The sequence below is a fragment of the Dreissena polymorpha genome, chromosome 6, assembly GCF_020536995.1.
Source record: "Dreissena polymorpha isolate Duluth1 chromosome 6, UMN_Dpol_1.0, whole genome shotgun sequence".
Classification (NCBI taxonomy): Eukaryota; Metazoa; Mollusca; class Bivalvia; order Myida; family Dreissenidae; genus Dreissena; species Dreissena polymorpha.
The window spans coordinates 117,171,185-117,193,636 of NC_068360.1; the positions used below are offsets into that span (position 1 = coordinate 117,171,185).

A 22,452-nucleotide genomic window follows, 5' to 3' on the forward strand; every position below is an offset into this window, starting at 1 on the left:
AAGTGCTTATGAAATGCTGGGAACAAATAAAAATGAATGTTGCCTGATTGAAATCCCATTGTGTTTTTTCCAGAGACTATTTATCAATCTTTGATGTGAGGTGTGAGCATTAGAAGCCCTTAAATCAATTGAAAGTCTGTCACATTGAATCTTAAATTATGAGTCTGAATATTGAAATGTGTAAAAGGTCCCTTTTTTGGGCTGGACTAAATGACTGCCAACTTATGACATTGAACAACAAGTTTTACTGTAAAGTGTCAAATGAGCAGTACAACAATTGGCCCAGTGACACCCCATTTGCACAAATATTTGTTTGTACTTTTTCAATCATTTTTGACCCAAGCATTATAACTCCTTAGTAAACTCCTAACAACAAGTATCGTTGAAAAACGATGGATGCTCCCGATGATGCGCTTTGTCAATCTATGTTAATAACCACCTAAAATCTATTATTAGCCTCGGTGACCTTGACCCCAAATTACATCAAGCGTCATCAAAGGTAGGTCTATATATGTAAGGTACCTACATGCCAAATATGTAAGAGATCAGTAAATATGAAGGCGCTATGAAAAACTGTAACAAAGGTTGTGACGGAAAAAATATATAATTAGCCTCGGTGACCTTGACATTTACCCCAGTGACCTAAAAACTCATCAAAAGGTAGAGGTCCATGCAAGGTACCTACATGCCAAATATGAAAGAGATCGGTAAAGTAGTTAAGGCGGATGGCCCTATGAGAAACTGTGTAACAAAAGCGTGACGGAAAATCTATTATTAGCCTCGGTGACCTTGACCTTGAACCCAGTGACCTCAAACCTCATAAAAAAGGTAAAGGTCCATGCAAGGTACCTACATGCCAAATATGAAAGAGATCAGTAAAGTAGTGAAGGCCCTATAAGAAACTGTAACAAAGCGTGACAGAAATCTATTATTAGGCCTCTGTGACCTTGACCTTGAACCCAGTGACCTCAAACCACATCAAAAGGTAGAGGTCCATGCAAGATACCTTAGACATGCCAAATATGAAAGAGATCCGTAAAGTAGTGAAGGCCCTATGAGAAAACTGTAACAAAAGCGTGACAGAAAATCTATTATTAGCCTCGGTGACCTTGACCTTGAACCCAGTGACCTCAAACCTCATCAAAAGGTAGAGGTCCATGCAAGGTACCTACATGCCAAATATGAAGAGATCGGTAAAGTGTTGAAGGCGCTATGAGAAACCGTAACAAAAGTGTGACGGAAAGAAGTAAGTAAGGAAGGAAGGAAGGACAAACTGGCCACTATATGCTCTGCCAAAATTTTATTTCGGGCAGCATAAAAATATAACACTTGTTTAACCCTTTCCCACACAAAAGCAAAGTGGAAGTGGCTATGTGCAAACAGTATAACTTCAGAACAGCCTGTGAATAAAACGCAGGCTGTTCAGGTTTTATGCTGTTTGCTGCTCATCAGTATCTAAGGGTTGGAAATGAAGCCTTTAAAACTTGGATCTAGTAAGAAAGGTCTTGAATTAAATATAACTTTCTAAGTCACTACAAATGCGTCAAAATACTACTTAGTATCTAAGGGGTAAAGGGATAAACAAAAAGTAAGGATTTGTAGTAAAAAACTAAGAAGATTGCCAGTAATATTACAAACAAATAAAACTATGTATTTAAAACTGATAATATTGTCTTTGTGAAATTAATCTGCAGATTCATTAGCCCATTGTTCTCAATAATTAAATCAAATACAACTGATAGATTTACCATGCCACACATTGTTTAAAACAATTATTATAATACTTGTTTTCCTCAATAAAAAAACAACTTATTTCGTATTCATTTAAAATTAATAAAAAACCCTCAAATCTCAAGATTGTTTGACCTGGAGATAATAAGATATTTGTGTGGAGTGTGTCCTTCAGCTTATCAGTTACTGTGTTACTGATTGTAATCTAATAAACCGTGGGTGACTGTGCTCTCTAGGGGTCTAAGGTGACAAAATAAGATAAGACTGGATGCATGTATTTAAGAGGGCATAAGGCACTATTTGGATTTTTTATATTAATAAATGACATTAAATAAAATGGAAACTAACAAACTAACAGCTCATAGATTATGGGCATTCAATAGTGGTGTTGTTAGTAAAAAACAACTGCATTAATTTATCAAAAAGAAACTTAACACATAAAATTGTCTATTTGGTATCTGAAAAATCTTTTCTTGCTGAAATTGTGATGTACACACCATCAATGCATTTGGTTACGTAATATCCCATATTTCTACGAATTCACTGATGGTATTGACACAACTTACATGTAACTGTAACAATAATAAATATTAATAATAATTATACTGCGAAAAAGTTTCCACCATAGATTTTCATTTTCAAGTAATTGATCGCCTGATAATAAAGGCCAATTTGGTGCAGTCACACCAGCAACCAGTATTCGATTTCCATTCTGGGACCAGGGTCCATGTAAATTGTTTCGGTGGTGACAATACAATATAGGTGGAGCTTAAATTAGGTACTCTGGTTGATCCACATGGCACATGACCATGTCAACTTTAAAATATGTTTTTCAATGAGTCAGAGATTAATGCATAGAATTAAGCTCTTAATATTGAAAATTCTTCCCACATTTTGAGTCTTAACTGCAGGAGCTCCAGGTCAACACATTGTCATAAACATGGTAATACATATTCATCATCACACACTGTCATGTAATTATTCAGGTGAGGAAGGAACTAAGAAATAAAATATATGCACACATGCAGACATTTGTTCACAACCTGTGGCTTTCAAGCTTAAAAGATGCAGCAGACGTAAACATCCTCAGGTGTGAAAAATGATGTTCAATAAATTAAAAATAATCTACAGTAGATACACTTGATTAACCACACAGACGAAATCTACAGTACTGTAACGACACTGAATTGCACTTAAGTATGTGAATAATTTCATCATTGTTCAATTAATTAATTAATTCAATACCAACAACAAAAAATCAATTATAAAAGTGGATAACATTCATTAACCCTTTCAGTGCGGGAACCGAATTTTAAAGGCCTATGCAAAACGTGGTGTCTCATCAGGATCCAAACTGTTTGCTATTCTGATAGTATTCTTTGAACAAAATCAAAGAAAATGCTAATTTTAGAAATTCAGCAGACGACATTTTAGCAGACGACAAATTTCCCAGCATGCAAAGGGTTAAGGGGGAAGGATATATTTTTGCCCAAATTTCAAGTTCCGAAAGGCAGCAAACAGTCAAATCCATTTCATCAAAACAGAAAGTGACACAAGAACGCCTATTTGTGTCAGTGTCATAACATAGCGCTAAGGCAACATGCATTGAAAATAAAACCAAAGACAAGGCCAGCTTCTTCACTTGTGAAAACTATTGCCCTTGATCTTCCCCCCGGAAGCGAGACAATTCACCCCCAAGACAATTCACCCCGAGGAGACAATTCACCCCCTAGACAATTCACCCCTGCTCCCTAGACAATTTTTTTGGATCTTTTGCTGTTTGTTAAGGATTTAGTAATTACAAATATCTGTTTTCTAAGGATAGTTATTTGTATTCTTTTTTATTTTTATGAAGTTCTAATAAAAGCATATTAAGATGTTCTCAGAATTTCTTTCTTTTTTCATAAAATTACTTGCAATTGAAACATAACTGTGCTTTTTATCTATTGATGTTTGTTTTTGTTATTAACAATATCTTATTATAACACTGTATTATGTGAATTGGGAATAAGACATCAAACTGGGAATGGACATCATTTTGGTGATTTCTCAAACAAAACTATTCATTTCATGATCTACATATATTTTTGTAATACATTATCTATAATTTAAGCTTAATAAGAAATTTTCCATGACTTTTTCATTAACAGTGATTGAATTTGTTTCATTTAAAGTGTATTTTGAAACCGTGTCCATGCGCGGCATGGACACAGTTTCATTTCATGAGGATTTTTTGTTTAAATTAATAAAAAATCAAGTTTTGAAGTAAAATCAATTAAATGATGCTATTATATATGCAAGTATATGTTTTAATTATAATTTGTAAAACTAGATAAATGCAACATATAAAACTGCATATTATGCACTTTTGATAAAACACAATTTAATCCCAAATTGATGTCTTATTCCCAATTCACATAATACGGTGTTTTATTAACAATATCTTATTATTGTTTTTATGTCATTCAATAATTATTATGTGTTTATGTTTTATTTAAGATTGATTTTATTCATTAAAACAGTTTATATATGTAAAAAGTGTATGAATAAATAATAATGGTATTGGATACATTATTTGGAAATAATCTAATTGTTTTAATTGATAAGTTATGCAAGATTTCGAAAAAAAATTAAAATTGCTATATTTATTTTTAAATGGGAAATATAATAATAAAATATTTGTCACATAATCAGTCAACAAAGTAACAACACCTAAAAAACAACCTTTTTCACACCCATAAAGGTATCAATAAACAGATAATCTGTCAGGCATTTAGAGCTGATGAGGGTACTGATTATCTAATGGTAGATAAGGCTATTACTGATTGGGGTTGCTTAGAGATAAGGCTGTAGTATGGAATGAGTTAACATACTGTATGATTGAAGTGGACTTGAATTGAGTACAATTTTTGTAAAAAGTACATTACATTTCAAAACATTTTTAAGAGGAGCATACTAGTGGTATTATAGTAGATTTAATAAATCATTAGGTATTCGTGTATAAGTAGCATTTAAAAAAATTATAACATAAAATGGTGTGAATTTGATACTGGCTTTGAAATGAATACTGATAATTGCAGACTAAACTATGTTTCAATACACAACATTACAAAACACAACTTCTATCACTAATCCTTCAATGAGAGAAAATCCAACAACTTAATGGATAATAAGAATAAAAATAATATTTTTTTTAATGAAACACTTTTGTTTATAGGCAGTTAATAAAAATAATAATCAAAATATCAGGTGAACAACAATGGAATTTTTTAATACAATACCAGGTCTTAGAATTGCCCAGCCCAACATAATTATTTGTCAATGTGTGTAACTGAAGTCTTTGTTTATCTGTGTTGACACTTTGATAAAGCCTTGTCAGGTGTGTGAATGCTTATCATGTACCATCATGTAACTCTAATGGAACTCAAAACTCCCCATTTTTCTCATGTAACTGCGGCGTGCGTCAGGGAGAAAATTTATCGCCCATCCTCTTTTCCCTTTTCCTAAATGACCTTGGGAATTACTAAGAATCTAAAGGCCACCATGGTATAGAACTTACAAATCCAGAAAACAATATTGCTACTTTTCTCAAAATAATTGTACTATTATATGCAGACGACACAGTCTTAATTGCTGAAAATGCCCAAACACTACAAAACTGTCTGAATGACTTTGCTGATTACTGTAAAACATGGAAGTTAAATATAAATAAGGATAAAACAAAAGTAATTATTTTCGGATCAAGGCAAAATAGAAACTTCTCTTTTAAAATAGACAACACGTCTCTAGAAATTGTTAACTCATACAAATATCTAGGTGTTTTTTTAGCAAAATCTGGTAGCTTCCTAACTGCAAAGAAACATCTTGCACAACAAGCAAGGAAAGCAATGCACCTACTCTATTCAAGAATTAATAACCTTAATTTACCAATACATTGTATATCTGATATTAAAACTTTTTGATAACACTATCCTGCCAATATTAACATATTCAGCAGAGGTTTGGGGCTATGAAAGCATTGATTTACTAGAGAAAATACACAATGAATTTCTGAGAAAAATTTTCAATCTAAGAAAAAGCTCCCCACTTTATATGATATACGCAGAATTCGGAAGATACCCCATAGATCTCACTATAAAATGCAGAATGATTGCATACTGGAATAGATTAATAACTGGGAAACCGGATAAATTAGCATATCTCATATATAAATACATGTTAAACCTTCCTAACTTTGAATCTAAATGGATAAATTATGTAAAAAATATCTTCACACAAACTGGCAGAAATTACATATGGCTAAATCAAGATCAAATCCAAAATAAAAATATAAAGTACACTATAAAGGGCATATTACTTAATCAATACCAGCAAACCTGGCATTATATATCACTTCAAAACTCAACAAAAGGCTTAAACTATTCAATATTTAAGGATAAGATTGAATTAGAGAAATATTTAATCACACTAACTAAATATGAATCATCTTTATTTATTAAACTTAGAACTGGTAATCACTTTTTCCCAAATGAGACAGGTAGATGGACCAATCAAGACATAAATGAGAGAACATGCCCTCATTGTACATGCAGAGATGTGGCGGATGAATTTCACTTCATGCTTATATGTCCCTTTTTTTATGAACATAGAAGGAAGTTTATACAAAATACTACTACTGTAGAACAAATACGCTAAAATTTAAAGAATTGTTGACAACAAGGTCCTTAAAGGATTTAAAAAAATTATGTAAATTCATAAAAGTATTATTTCAAACATTAACCCGCTGATAAGTTTAACTTGGTGTATATGTTAAATTATGTTTGTTATCTTTTATGTATTTCAACAATTAAACCTCATAAGACTAATTCATATCCACAAAAAATATTACTTTAAATGCTAACACGTTGATAAATTAATTTATATAGAGAACAAAATCATGTCTAATGCAGTACTTTTTGCATTTCGTCTCAATCAATCAATTAATATTTTATAAGATGAATTAATCATCTTACATATTGGTATTACTACATCATAGTTCATGTTGAATACCTAACTTCATTCACTACGCATGTTTAAAAGTTTTTTACGCATGTTTTTTCAATCTGGCAACAAATATCAATGTCACAAATTTGAAATTACTGATTTACTCATAAATGTTGTTAGCAAATTGTGATTTATATTTTAAACCTTGCACTAGCCAAATTATATGCAATGTACATGTATGTTTGTATCTCAAGCTTATTGTTAACCTTGCTGGAATATGTTTTTTAATCAATGACACTTGACACTTATTACTTATTGCAGCACTTCTACTCATCCCCCCTCTCCATCACCCATCCATGCCTTTCACCATTGATTTCATGTGCCATGTGTAAACTTACACAACTTCACAAATACATGTACAGTAAAGTACTTTTTGTCGTGCAATCTCACTACTGCAGGTCAAATCGACACAATTTAGTACATGATTATATAAAGCTACTTGCTGAAACAATAACATAAAGTCCTTTACTTACGAATCACATGGTCACTGACACAGGACAAACATGGGCATGGTTAATCTGGCCTGACACAACATCGGTCAATGTCACGTGAATGGGTCACTTCACATTTGATCATTACTTAATTTAAACACACCAATTAATCCCAAGTAGAATTACATTAACAGACAATTTCGGTCTACAAAATGTAAATCTATACGTCACTTTTGAAAGTTTAGTTAATATGCGATCTATAAATGAAACACTCTCCACGATTATTCTACAGAGGAAACAGTGAAAACACAAACCATTCGCACATTTCTGACCTAATTCCAGGGTTTACACACAGATCAGCGAAGCGCTGCAGACAAAAATAAATTAACCAATCAAATTCACCGGGTTTTAAATAGAACCGAATGGAAAAACCATAACTATAGTCTGCATCAGTAATCCATGTAAACAAACAGGTTATTCAGGCCAAAGGAATAAAAAATGTTTATTTCTCAGGTCAACATCATCATTCCCCCACTCAATTCAAATGTATGTCTCATATCTTTTTTCATCTCCACTTCTCTTTCTCTTTTCTATTTTCTATGTAAAGTTTAACACCATGTCACAATTGTTAATAACTCTTTGTAAAAGATGCATTGTCACTGTATACTCATGTGTCACTATATTTGTGATTTGAGCTTAATAAAGGTTATGTTGTTGTTGTTGTTGTTGCTTGATTGTAATACCCATTAATAGCACGCTTCCAACCAGATTAAATTTCCTTTCTTTAATTAAGGTTTTCTTATCAATTAAACCATAATATTTTATTAAATTAATTATCCCATCTAACATGAATAAATAAGTAATTGTCATAATGTAAAATTCTAAGAATTAAATGAAACTAATTAATCAACTTCAATATTTGACAAAGTTCTCAAATAATAAAATAGCAGTTAACCTAATAATATTATTTCAGTCTTCACGATAGTTCATTTTATCCACTAGCCATTCGGGCTACTGGAATGGTAAAGACAAGTAGCCCAGCAGCAAAATTACTTGCCCAAAGTAAATTTGTTAAAATATACACCCTGATAAAGGGTTTCATCTTTCAATAGCAGTTAATCTATTAAAAGTAAAATTGTATCCAGGGTATGTTAAATGTAAAGCCTATTGCAAAAACAATTGCAACACAATATAACAAGTCAATGTAATTATGTCCTTTATTAATTATAAGTATTTAACATGTGATAAACAACTTCTTCGTTCATCTAATCATCACTGCAATCCTGGAGATCCTCTTAGTCAGAAACCATATCCTGTAAAACAAGCAACCTGATAGTTATTTTCCAGAAGTTTACTTGACAAGTGAAGGCATAGATGGCATACTTTTATCATACATGTTGACTTTTTTCTTATGCTGTGTTTTTAAGCGTAGCTTATTAAACTCTGTCTTACAGAAGTAGCTTCTCCTTCATCACTGATTTTTTACCACTTTTCTTGAAATTCACGTTTCCGTGATTTTTCATAGTCATTTGTTGACTTACGATCAGAAGTGGGCAGTTTCTTGCCAGGCTTCACTCCAGCTATGTATTTAAGCATTATGCAGCCTTATGCACGTAGGGACTTTCAACTTTGGAAATAAACACACAAACAAGGTTACAAAGTAAAACGATGTTTATTCGGGAAATGCAAGCCGCGTACGTCGATAAGTTTACTTCAGCAGAAAAACACATCAGCATGACGTGTGCCACTAGTAAATAACCAGTCTAAATTGTTCACCACGTGGCCTGTGTTACGACTCGAAAATGACCGTTGAATGTATGGACCAATCGGAACGCGTTTAAATCTCGTATTTTAGGCGAAGTTGAACGAAGTTCTGTCGGAAATCTTCGCGAAGTACTCACAAAATAATGACTTTTATCACACTTAAAAATGAAACAATATTGATACACAGAATTTCTACTGGCCCGACGGGCGTACAATATGGCAATTTTAATAGGCCCGAGCTATCATTTACACGCCCAGGCCAACGGGCGTGCGCTTATTTCGCAGACTGTTATTTAAATCCAATGCACAAATATTATAAATACAAAATACTTAAATTTGTTTCCATTTTATATGTTGTAACACAGTTTATAGGAAAATAACATTGGTTGGATTGCATTTGACAAAAAACACTATTTCATCTTTTATTTACATACTACATTTATTATCTTCACATCAAAATTGTGCTACAAAGTCAAAATTATAACCCCAAACATCTGTTCACAACTTATTTTTAAATATGACAAAAGCAAATGACAATGCAATATCATATAAAAAATATGGCAGTGAATTGTCTTGGGGGTGTATTGTCCAAGGAAATCAAATTCTGGAGTGAATTGTCCAGGGAATGATATGTCTTGGGGGTGAATTGTCTGACACCCTTCCCCCCACCCACCTACTTTTTAATGAAAAATTGAGAAATTTTACCCATTTCATGGCATGCAAAGTACATTCAAACATAATGCAATTCTAGTTTTGGCTACATTACTCATTAATTTCAACCATGTGCTGTGCTTATCTACCTACAAGTCTTTAGATTTTTCACAATTTACCTTTAAAGTTCTGTTCTGTTTCTGCAGCGTGAAATATTGACCTTCGCAAAACCTCCTTTTTGGAGATCCAAAATATCCTTGCAAGGGAGCACTCTGGATCAGCAGACGATTTATTTCATAAATATCTTACGGAGGAATCCGAGATAGCCGATGTATCACGATTGGCAAGGGAGCTGTCGCTAGTTTCAATGTTGTTTTTTTTTTACAATATTTTGAGACATTCTTTCTTAAACCTAACACAAGAAATACCTTTTATAAATTCCTAATCGATTTTTAAAAACCATAGGTTACCCATACCCTAAAGATATGTAATTTTTCCCCCTTTCACTGATATGTGCTCGGTACGACTAAAGAGCGTATATGTCTATGTAGTGTATCGCAACCGTTGTTTATTTTTGGTGTTTTCACTTCATATACACTTATATTTGTTAATGCAGCATCAACATACTACAACAATATCCCGGAAAGAGAAAAATAATGCATTTGAATATCAACCGTAGTTTCGTTTTGACAACTGACGACATACAAGATTCGATTTACGAAGTGAATCTAAATCTAGTTTTAGTGCAGATTCGTTCATACGACACAAATACACTATTTTGTTTTACGGATCATTTCGGATTAGAGGACTGGGTGAGTCATGTAAAATATCGATTATAATATATACTTTTTATAAACAACTGGCAGCAAGATGAGTTGCAGATAATTCGTCAGTAACCACATTTAAACTAACTCTTTTGACCTGTTAATTATGTTCAGCTCAATTCAACAGTGAAACATGCCCATAATATCACTTTAATTGTTAATTTGGAATTGTAATAATAAACCATATGTCACCTAATCAGTCAAGAAAGTAACAATACCTGAAAACACCATATCCTATTTCCCACCCCTAAAATTACAATAAACAGCTAATCTGTCAGTCATTCAGAGCTGATGAGGGTACTGATAATCGAGGGGTAGATAAGGCTATTACTGATAGGGGTTGCCTAGAAATAAGGCTGTAGTATGGAATACTTAAATAAATATTTTAATTTGTCATGCTTTACAATTTAATATTTAATTAATTAATGTAGAACTGTAACTCATGTTCAAATTTTAATAATGCTGGGCAATTTTATTAAATTATTAATTAAATACACATTTGATTCTGTAAAATTGTATTATGTCTGATTATTATTGTAAAATTAATAATCTTTGCGTACAAAAATGTTTCAATACGTGTAGGTATGATAATCATATATACTCGGTTTATATGATACTAAGCTATACGTATTTGTACTCACGTTAACATTATTGTTATACGCTTTTTACTTATAATTGTGTGCGCAATAAGTTTTCCATAGGTAACGGGATCTTCATTAATAGTTTTATGACAAATATTAAATTCTTAATAATTCATAGTTCTATCAGTCTTTATGTCCTATTCATTAAATTACAATATTAGTGTACATATTGTAAATCTTTGATAATGTGTGTAAATATTGAAATAAATATTAAAATAAAAGTATACAGATGTATGTCTACTTGTGTACATATTGTACAGCTTTGATACTGTATGTAAATATTGAAATAAATATTAAAATAAAAGTATATAGATGAATGTCTACTTGTGTACATGATAAAGCTTTGACAATGTGTGTTTCAAATATTTTAATGAAAATAATAGTTTAAAAAAATATATTTTAAAAAGTACTTTTACTGTCTGTTATAATGTGCCGATAATGTAACCTGGTGTAAACACAATTTGTTAAAAAAATGTGTTATTTTGTGAAAATATTGCAATAAAAAGTATTGAACTAAACTCTGAAAGTATTTCTCATTTGTGTTTATGCATAAATAACTCAATCAGAACCCATCAACACATCAATAGTTTCACTACCGTGCGAGTTGACTTTTAGGTACGAGTTGACTTCCGTGCGAGTTGACCAAACAACGTGCGAGTTGACTACCGTGCGAGTTGACTAAGGTACGAGTTGACTGTAAACCTTGTATTGTGGAGTCGTCGTGGTTATTGTTGGTTGTGTGTAGCCTAAAAACAATGTTCATATTTGCGAACATGACTTTAGAGTTCGAAACATGATAATGGCTAGAGAATTGATCTATTTATGTTAACAGTCTTAATTATATTTTACATTAAAATGTAATTTGTTGATAAAAACATTGCAGAAAAAGCATCAATATTGCAAATATTCGATCATATTCGCTCGTTTCGTTCATATTCGCGAAAATGAGTCATATACGGATTATAGACGGACCCAAAATTTCGAGCAAAAAACTTCAAAAACTGTTAAACGGGAATAAACAACACAATAATACAATTCCGAATGACAATAAGCATGTTTCCAATGTTATTGTCTTTCTGGATTGTATTTATCATCACAAAAATGGATAAAAGCAACGTTTGGATTATCAAAAGGTAAATGTAATATATTTTCGAGATAAGTCACTTTATTATTTATAAAGTCTTTCAAAATTATGGAACGTTTTAAATTCATCTTTCCAGAAATAGCAATATGTGGGTCTAATCTCTTTCAAAAAGACATTTTATTCAACGTAACGTACCGAGTTAAGAAAATTCAAAAATTATAAATTGATTTTGACACCTTAAAAAGAAAACATCAATTATTTAATAAAGTTTGGTGTCTTTTACTCTTTATACAATAGAATATATTGCAATGGGTATAAACTGTTTATTGAAGTCTGATCCCCCCTCCCTTCTCTGGTCAAACTCCCATTGGAGTTCTTTATAAATTGGAGTTAGACGGGGATCCCTCGTCAAACTCCCATTGGGGTTTAATTTAAAAGGGAGTTTGCCGGGGTCCCCCGTGAAAACCCCGTTGGAGTTTAATGGATATGGGAGTTTCACGGGATCCCCCGTCAAAACCCCACGGGAGAAGAAAATCTACAAACACTTTATTTTCTTATTAAAGTACATATTTCTTACAATTATAACTTAAACATGTGTATTTGTAAACATTGAAACAGAAAACAAAGCATAATATTTAAATTACATTTTTTGTAAAATATAGGTAAAATTCTCCCGTCTGGAAAAATCCCCCGTTGGAAAATTGCAATTCTTAACGGGGGAGCCAAAACCCCGTTGGGATCCAACGGGGGATGGCAACTTTATCATCAAATAACTCTACTTTCCAAAAACATTTTTACTCTTTTTTTTCAATTATATGTATGTACTCAATGCCCCCTACAAATATGCAAAATTTCATAACATTTGTTCAATAAATAAAAAAAATAAGTTTGCAAATAATCTGGATTTGCAAACTTAATCTGGATACTGTTTTTACAGCATTCTTTAGATGTGCTTTATGTCACGAAAATATTTGGGTATTTTGTTTCGCCTCTACAGGTGCAGATTTGTATAATGTGATATTTGATCATGTACATCCTGATCTAAATATGTCTTAAAGGAGGGGATAAATTTATGAATACAAATAAGTGTAATTTTATATTAATAATGTAAATTTATACAGTTTAGCTGACAATGATGAAACACAATGTGCAGTATGAATTGGATTAAGTAAGTGGACAGTCTTTGTTAAGTTTATTTTAATTTCCATAATTTGAATGAATTAAATGACTAGGTTTGACTAGGTAAATTTATTTTTCCCCTGTATTCATCATTTCAGCGATCTTGTACATATATATGACAAACTAAATTGTCTCACAGCATATCTTGTTCAGGTCTGCAGAAATAATATGCTCTGAAGTCAAATGGGTCACATTTTAAGAGCGCAATTTGCCATCAGTCATTTCACTGTGTCATCAAAGCCTAGCTGTAACTATCTATTTCATGTGTTTTGGATTGAAGTCACATATGCCCGCTTGTTGTAAAACCACCAGTTTTTTTATATCATATCCGTCACTTAAACATGGGTAAACATAGTTGAAACTAGCATATCGACTATATACATGTATCATTGACATTAAAAAAAACATTGACTTTCTGATCAACAGAGTGACTAAAATGTTCCTTCAAGTACCAAAAAAAGGGGTTAGGACTTACCATTTCCTGATCTACTTCATCATACAACTGTCCAACGACAACATGGAACTGACACTCTGGGTGTTTATGTCTGTTGATGCATAAGAACTCATTACGTAATAATTGCTAATAATAAATGTATGCACAATTATTGCATTCGATTATTATTAAGTAAATAAATTTCGTATTAACTGAAAGTTCATGAACCAAATGTTCATAAACAGTGTAATGGTAATGTTCATGATCTTCTACACAGTTAATGAGCTTTTTGGCCCAAGAACTACATATTTGTAAACAGTTCATTAGTTAGAACAATGCTCTCATGAACCTTTTTTTTTAAAGTCTCATTGAGGTTAAATAATTTTTCATTAACCTGTTATGAAATTCATGACTAGTTCATTAACTTTCACAATGGTTCAGTTAACTGAGTTTTGGATGTTAGTCAATTATCTATTTAGAATTGCAAATATTTGATGTATGGCATGACGGAAGTCACATATTTTGAAATTACCCTTCTACAGGTGTTGGTTATAATGAATAATCTGACATTTGATTCAGCACATCCTGCTTCAGCTGTTTCAGTACTAAAATACAGAAAAGTGTAATTTCATATGAATAATGTTAATTTATGCAGTTTTGCAGACAATTCAGATTAAATATGGTATGCAGTATTAAATTGAAGTAAATGGAATGTCAGGAAAGTTTTTTTTTTGATTTCCATAATTGCAATTTATCACATGACAAGGTTCCTAAAATGTATTCTTCCCTTTTTTCTGTATTCATCATTAATCAGCAGTCTTCTACATATATATATGACAAACAACATTGTCCCACAGCGTATCTTTTACAGGCACTCAAAAAGTCGAGCGCGCTGTCTTCTGACAGCTCTTGTATAATTTAAGGTTAGTATTTAAACAAGATGCAGTGACATCAGGCCTAGCAACACAGGCTTTTTCCGCCCCATGCCACGGGTCCGAAATTCGGCCCCATTCCCAATGCAAATCTGGTAGTTTTTTTACCAATTGAAAAAAAAAATCCCAATTCCAAACAAAAACAAAAAAAAAAAAAAAAAAATTTTTTTTTTTTTTTTTTTTACCTTAAAATATATAAGTTAACCTGATCCGGTGTAGAAAATAGAAAGTGTTGCATAATTTAAGAATCTGTTGCCTTGAATTTGTTTTAAAGACTGTAAAATATGTTATTATTATTTAAGACTTTCCTTATTTCCCTCAAAATCCGGCGCTTCGCACGATTTTTTTCACCTCAAAAAAGGCCAGGCCTTTTCCCCAAATTCAGATTAAAAAACCTGCAGTTATCTCACATGTTCATAATACTTTGTAAAATTTTAATAATAAGTTATCAAAATAGTCGTTATTTACCAGTTAACGGCTTCTTTGAAATATAAGAAACACTATTTACATGCGATAATTTTTCCCAATTGAGCCAATTTTGCGAATATTTTTTTTCTCAAAATGGGGGTTTTCACGACGCGAAATTCCCAAAATTCCAGTGTGGCGTTTTCCCAAAATGGAGCGGAAAAAGCCTGCAACAGAGACAAGGCCTGCCAAGCGCAAAAATATTTTGTGCCCAGCATGATTTACTTCTTCTTTATATAAAAGGCTTACTTGAAACCGGAGGGGACCTATGCTTTGCACTCCTTCTGTCTGTTGGTCTGTCCGTCAGTCAGTCAGTCCGTCGCACTTTTCTGGATCCTGCAATCTTTAAAAGATCTTGATATTTGTTAATGAAACTTAAAACATGGATAGATGGCAATATGGAGATTATGCACGTCATTTCATTTTGTGCCTACATAAAAATTCTGGTTGCTATTGCAACAAATATATATAAAAAAAATAATATTTTTTTTAAATCACAATGGTGGAGTTTCACCGGTAGGGGACCATATTGCTTGGCAATCTAATAATATTTCATTTTTGATAAACACCCAGATATATTGAATGATTCAAACAGGATCTTGGAATCCCAGTTTAGCACTGTGATTTGTATGCCCCCCCGGTAGGGTGGCATATAGCATTTGAACTGTCTGTCCAACTGTAAGTCCGTCCGAAAACTTTAATATTGACCACAACTTTTGCAATATTGAAGATAGCAACTTGATATTTGGCATGCCTGTGTATCTCATTGAGCTGCACATTTTGAGTGGTGAAAGGTCAAGGTCAATATTATCCTTCAAGGTCAAAAGTCAAAAAATACAATCCAAGGGAAGTAATAAGCTTAAAAAGGGAGATTATTTTAAAACCTGCCAAATGATATATTGAAATTTTATTTGCAAATAAACTCTGAAACACACACACCCAGGAAACACTCTACCAGTGCACATTAAGGTCTCATTGGCCACCGTTCACTGGTCTATTTGGATCTAAATTATTTCTTTGGCGAATACCTGGGAAGCCGGGGTAAATTTGACCTACTTTGGCTCTAAATTAATCTTTCTCCCCTGAAAGGTCACAGGGGCAGGTCGGGCTACTATAACCTCGTGAAGAGGCCAGTAGGACCTGTAAATAAACTCTGAAATACACACACACCCAGGAAACACTCAGGTCGGGCTACAGTAACCTTGTGAAGAGGCCAGTAGGACCTGTAAATAAACTCTGAAACACACACACCCAGGAAACAGTATATATTGGACCCATAAGGGCTCCATCTGGGCTATATGGGTCCCAACTGGGCATCCCATATGGGGCCCACGCGGGATTTGCAACAGGGAAAAATGAGGGACCCATGTGGGCTTGCTATATGGGTAAAATATGGGCCCTATATGGGTCCCTTAACTGCAATCTGGGTATAATATGGGCCCTATATGGGTCCCTTGATTGACATCTGGGTATTATATGGGACCTATATGGGTCCCTTAACTGACATCTGAGTATAATATGGGCCCTATATGGGTCCCTTGTCTGTCATCGGAGTATTATATGGGCCCGATATGGGTCCCGTAACTGACATCTGGGTATAATATTGGCCCCATATGGGTCAACTTGTTTGACATCTGGGTATTATATGGGCCCTATATGGGTCCCTTGCACGACACCTGGTTGGTAAATGGGCCATATATGACATCCGGTCAATAACCAGGTTCAATATGGGTGTCTACAAAGGACATATGGGTCTCCATTGTTATCCCAACCTAAGAATGAAAATGATGTTGAAATGATAGGGATTCTATTTAGATACAACAAAAATGATAATTTGTTATGACATTTATTAAGGGAAAAAAATGGACATAACAAATGGTTACAAACAAATCTGTCAAAAAGGTGTGATTCAAACATCACAACTATAAGTCACTGCAGCATTTTGTGCACAATGTCATGGTCTTTGCATATACACTTACAGATGCATTTACACCACTTACAGTAAGAATGAAGAGTTTTTATCAAACATATGTCATAAATTACAATGCAACAAACACAATGGTAAACATACATGCAGACTTTACACACTTAAAGATACACAGGGATTTTGACGTATATACATGAATGTTTTAAAAACGCTCACACAAATGATCTTGATCGAAGCCTTAAATGTACATGTATTTAATTGAGTCTATCATGAGATGACTTACTACTAACAGTTCAATTAGATAAATACGATGACAAACTTTGAGGATCAGTGTATAGACAAATGTTGCCATCTTATATGATAGAATCAAGACTTTTAAATCTAATTTTGCACACAAAAATGTTACTAGTATTTCCTATATCAGCAGGGTTGGCACCAATCGACCGCTCCCGGTTTTAACCGGCGGTTTTTACCGGTTAAAACCTGGTCAATAATCCCGAAGTGGTCATTACTGGTCAATACTGGTCGATTGAACTTTGCCCCCAATTTTGATTAATATTCCATGCCTAATTAAACAAGTTGTCAGATACAGCCGTGATGCTGCTACTATCTCCTTCATCAGGTGGGTCCATATTCATCGGACGTTTCGGCACTGTCCCACTACGTCCTCCTATGGTGTGCCGACCGGAAGTGATCAATTTCCGGCCAGGAGATAGTAAGCTTCCGCTACACTTCCTCATCTGCCAGGTCTCGGTGGCCAGTCCCTAGTCGACAGCCCTGTGTCCCCCTATCCACTTCTCCTCTCTCTTCCGCCATAGCCACAAGGAAGCAGACTCTGTTTCACGTGCAACAACCGATATGGCCCGTTTCCGGACCTGTCCTGTAACCCCCAGTCTGCTGAAAGTGCGCCACAGTGATTGTGCTGGGAAACCTCTGCAGCCCACCTCCACTGGAAAACACCATGCCTTCCAGCCTTTCTCTGTGCAGGTATCTGTGAGGGCCTGGTACTTTTCGCGCTTCCGTTCGAAGCTCTCTTCAATCCGCTCCTCCCATGGTACTGTGAGCTCCACCATCACAACCTGTTTTGATGCAGCTGACCACAGTACTATGTCGGGTCTCTGGTTTGTCACGGTGATCTCCTGTGGAAACTTGAGCTGTTTCTTCAAGTCTGCTTCCATTCTCCAATCTGTTGCCGTTCCAAGAATCCCACATGCGCGTTTGGCCTTTGCCCCTTCTTCTCCGGCTCTGACAAAGGAAATGAATGAGGGGCCTTTGTTAGTCATCTTCTGCACTTTTCGTGCTTGATCTAGATGCTCGGCGATTGAAGCAAGAACCCTGTCGTGACGCCATCTGTATCGACCATCAGACAGGGCTGTCCTGCATGAGCTCAGGACATGCTCCAGATTCGCTGGTCTTCCACAGAGCTTGCAATCTGGCTTTTTGGCAAGACCCCAAGTCACTAGGTTTGTTGGACTTGGCAGCACGTCGTAGACAGACTTGAGCAAGAAACTAAGTCTGTCGCTTTCCATGGTCCAGATCGCATTCCATGTAAGCTTTCTCTGGGGTACTCCCTCCCAGTTCAGCCATTTTCCCTGTTTCCGTAGGGTAACAGCTCTGGTGAGCCTGGATTCTTCCTCCATTCGGCGAATCTCTTCCTGCACTTGGGTGCGTCGGTCTTTTGCACTGGCTTTGCTCCACTGCGAACGGGTGACGCATCCGAAGCCTAGTCGCCCGTGTGCAACATTACCGACAATGTCGCTGTGCCGAAGACGAGCCTCAGCCTCTTCAACTGCCTTGTCGGCCCTCCACTTTCTCCCGGTGTTGACCTGCACTCCTGCTTCTCTAACCTTCTCATCTCTACTGTCTCGTAGCATAATGACTTTCCGAGCCTTTGTGACCTTGTATTCCTCCGTCAGTGATCTGAGAGGTATCTGCAGCTTGCTGCCTGTGCAGTACAAACCGAGGCTGGTGAAACTCTTTGGCACCCCCATCCACCTCCTGAGGAATGAATTTATTGTCCTTTCCATTGCTTCCACTGTTGATGACGGTACACTGTACACCAGCAGCGGCCACAATAGGCGTGGTAGGATGCCATGTTGGTAAATCCAGGCCTTGAATTTTCCTGGCAGACCACACTTGTCCACATCTTTCAACCAGTTCTCCATTTGCACTACCGTGTCTTTGATACTCTGTTTATCATTGAGTGAGTCTCGAAACCACTTCCCGAGGCACTTCACTGGTTGCTCCTTAACAGTAGGGATGAGCTGATCTTTGATTCTATATCTTGCACTCTCTTGAATCTTTCCTTTCCTCAAAACCATGCTCCTTGATTTCTGGGGTTTAAACTTCATTCTGGCCCACTCGATAAGTTCGCCAATGTCTTGCAGCATCCACCTTCCCTCGACGTACGACTTTGCTGTAATAGTCATATCGTCCATAAATGCCCTCGTTGGTGGTTGGATACACCCCGAAGTCATTTTGGGTCCTCTTGATGGCTTCTCCGCTGACTTCACTATCAGATTCATGGCTGCTGCGAACAGCACCACTGAAATTGTGCACCCGGTAACGATGCCTACTTCAAGTCTCTGCCAGTCAGTGGTTATTGCCCTTGTTGAAAATCTCATGATGAAGCCGTCGAAATAGTGCCGCAACATCTGCCGAAATCGAACGGGTACATGATACAATTGTAGAGTCTTTTGTATCATCTGATGCGGAACAGAACCATATGCATTTGCTAGGTCAAGCCAGATCACTGCGATGTCTCCTTTGTTCTCGCGTGCTTCCTTGATGATTTGGGTGATGACACTGGTATGCTCGATGCACCCAGATACACCGGGTACTCCTCCTTTCTGCACAGCTGTATCTATGTACTTGTTCTGAAGCAAATAAGAGGTCATTCTTTTTGAAAGGACAGCGAGGAGTATCTTCTCTTCCACGTTCAGCAAAGAGATAGTCCTGAATTGACCAAGGGTTGACGAATCCTCTTCTTTAGGAATAAAACATCCCTCTGCCTTCAGCCATTCTCTGCAAAGCTCTCCTTTCCTCCAAACAACCTTTATAAGCTTCCACAACCGTAGCAAGATCTTGGGGCAGTTCTTGTATACCCTGTACGGTACTCCATTGGGTCCTGGTGCTGAAGATGCTCTGGCCTTCCTTACAATGTCCTTGACTTCTTGCAACCTAGGTTCTGCGCAATCAAAGTCATGTTCAGGATCATCTGGTGTGAGCAACTTGTCGCACTCGCCCAGTTCCTTGTGACGGTCGCTGTCACTGTACATATCTTTGATGTACTTGTTTGCCTCCTCTTTTGTGCATTGAAGTTCGCCTGTCTTCTTTTCTCCGAGCAAACGCTTCACAAACTGAAATGGATTGCTAGTAAACTGAGCTCTCTTTCGCCTTCTCTCGTGTCTCTTCCGGCGCAGATTCTCTGCTCTCCGTAAACACTGGATCTCCTTCCGTACATCATCTCTCAGTTCTGCCAGACCTTGTTTCTCCTCATCCTCTGCTTGTCTGTATCTGCTTTTCAAGCGTCTGAGTTCTCCCCTTAGGTTGGAAATCTTCTGCAGTCTTCTATTCCCGCCAACCTTGGGTTGTCCGACTTTCTCTTTAGCTGTTCCGAATCGCTCTTTTCCAAATGTGTAGATCAGCTCAGACATGACATGCAGCTTTCTCTCTACTTTGCCTTTCAGAACGTTCTCCATCACCAGTTCCAGCTCCTCTTCAAACGCCTTCCACTTCGCTCTCTCTGTACTTGCGGGCCACATCACTTTCTTCCGCCGCTCTGTAGATTCTACCGCAGCTCGATCTTCAGTCCTCTCTGCGTTATCAATGGTTACCTCACCCTCTTCTGATGCGTGGAGGCTCTGGACACTGTGGTGTTCATCCTGATCCAGCTCCTCCTCCGTCTCACCAAGTTGCCTTGCGCGTTGCAACAGATTTAGGATTGGTGCGCATCCCATCTTTGTGCGATGAATCTTCAGTCCCACCTTTTTCTTACACACCTTCCCACAACTACATGTTCTTGCCCAGTCCGTGTTCTGATTCGTTGTCGGTTGATCGGGCGTGTTCGTTACCTGTTGGCTTGTAGGTCGATCATCCTCCCCCACTCTCGTACGACCTTGGGGGTATTTCTTGTGTTGTCTTTCTGTAGCTTGCTCGGGTTTCTTCTTACGAAGAACGTAAACTGACTTGCTGGGACAGTTTACCCCTATGCCAGTCTTTCCTAGCTGCCACCTGTCTCTCCATGTTGTCACTGTACTATTCACAGTTGTCAGCTGGTCTTTCCCAACAGTCACTGGATATCCAGAAGATATAGTTGTCAGATACAGCCGTGATGCTGCTACTATCTCCTTCATCAGGTGGGTCCATATTCATCGGACGTTTCGGCACTGTCCCACTACGTCCTCCTATGGTGTGCCGACCGGAAGTGATCAATTTCCGGCCAGGAGATAGTAAGCTTCCGCTACACTTCCTCATCTGCCAGGTCTCGGTGGCCAGTCCCTAGTCGACAGCCATGTGTCCCCCTATCCACTTCTCCTCTCTCTTCCGCCATAGCCACAAGGAAGCAGACTCTGTTTCACGTGCAACAACCGATATGGCCCGTTTCCGGACCTGTCCTGTAACCCCCAGTCTGCTGAAAGTGCGCCACAGTGATTGTGCTGGGAAACCTCTGCAGCCCACCTCCACTGGAAAACACCATGCCTTCCAGCCTTTCTCTGTGCAGGTATCTGTGAGGGCCTGGTACTTTTCGCGCTTCCGTTCGAAGCTCTCTTCAATCCGCTCCTCCCATGGTACTGTGAGCTCCACCATCACAACCTGTTTTGATGCAGCTGACCACAGTACTATGTCGGGTCTCTGGTTTGTCACGGTGATCTCCTGTGGAAACTGGAGCTGTTTCTTCAAGTCTGCTTCCATTCTCCAATCTGTTGCCGTTCCAAGAATCCCACATGCGCGTTTGGCCTTTGCCCCTTCTTCTCCGGCTCTGACAAAGGAAATGAATGAGGGGCCTTTGTTAGTCATCTTCTGCACTTTTCGTGCTTGATCTAGATGCTCGGCGATTGAAGCAAGAACCCTGTCGTGACGCCATCTGTATCGACCATCAGACAGGGCTGTCCTGCATGAGCTCAGGACATGCTCCAGATTCGCTGGTCTTCCACAGAGCTTGCAATCTGGCTTTTCGGCAAGACCCCAAGTCACTAGGTTTGTTGGACTTGGCAGCACGTCGTAGACAGACTTGAGCAAGAAACTAAGTCTGTCGCTTTCCATGGTCCAGATCGCATTCCATTTTTGATAATATCAATTAAAAAGACATGTTGCCAATAATATCTTAAGCTATTAATACCCACTT

General features: G+C 36.6%; 2 protein-coding genes across 2 annotated transcripts in view; one reads left to right on the top strand and one right to left on the bottom strand.

Annotated features, from left to right (window-relative positions):
* Positions 1-17,873, top strand: part of LOC127836039 (inositol 1,4,5-trisphosphate receptor-like) — a 64,537-nt gene extending 46,664 nt beyond the window's left edge. The window contains exon 14 of the mRNA XM_052362456.1: positions 17,728-17,873. Within this exon, the coding sequence (XP_052218416.1) occupies positions 17,728-17,873 (146 nt within the window). The remainder of the gene's footprint in view (positions 1-17,727) is intronic.
* Positions 17,870-21,460, bottom strand: LOC127836040 (uncharacterized). The gene has a single exon (XM_052362458.1). The coding sequence runs from the start codon at positions 21,458-21,460 to the stop codon at positions 17,870-17,872; it is 3,591 nt and encodes a 1,196-aa protein (XP_052218418.1).
* Between the last annotated feature and the right edge of the window lie 992 nt (positions 21,461-22,452).

Bases quoted from the DNA above. Each gene is read 5' to 3' on its own strand.
- LOC127836040 (XM_052362458.1), bottom strand. From the start codon at position 21,460: ATGAAGGAGATAGTAGCAGCATCACGGCTGTATCTGACAACTATATCT.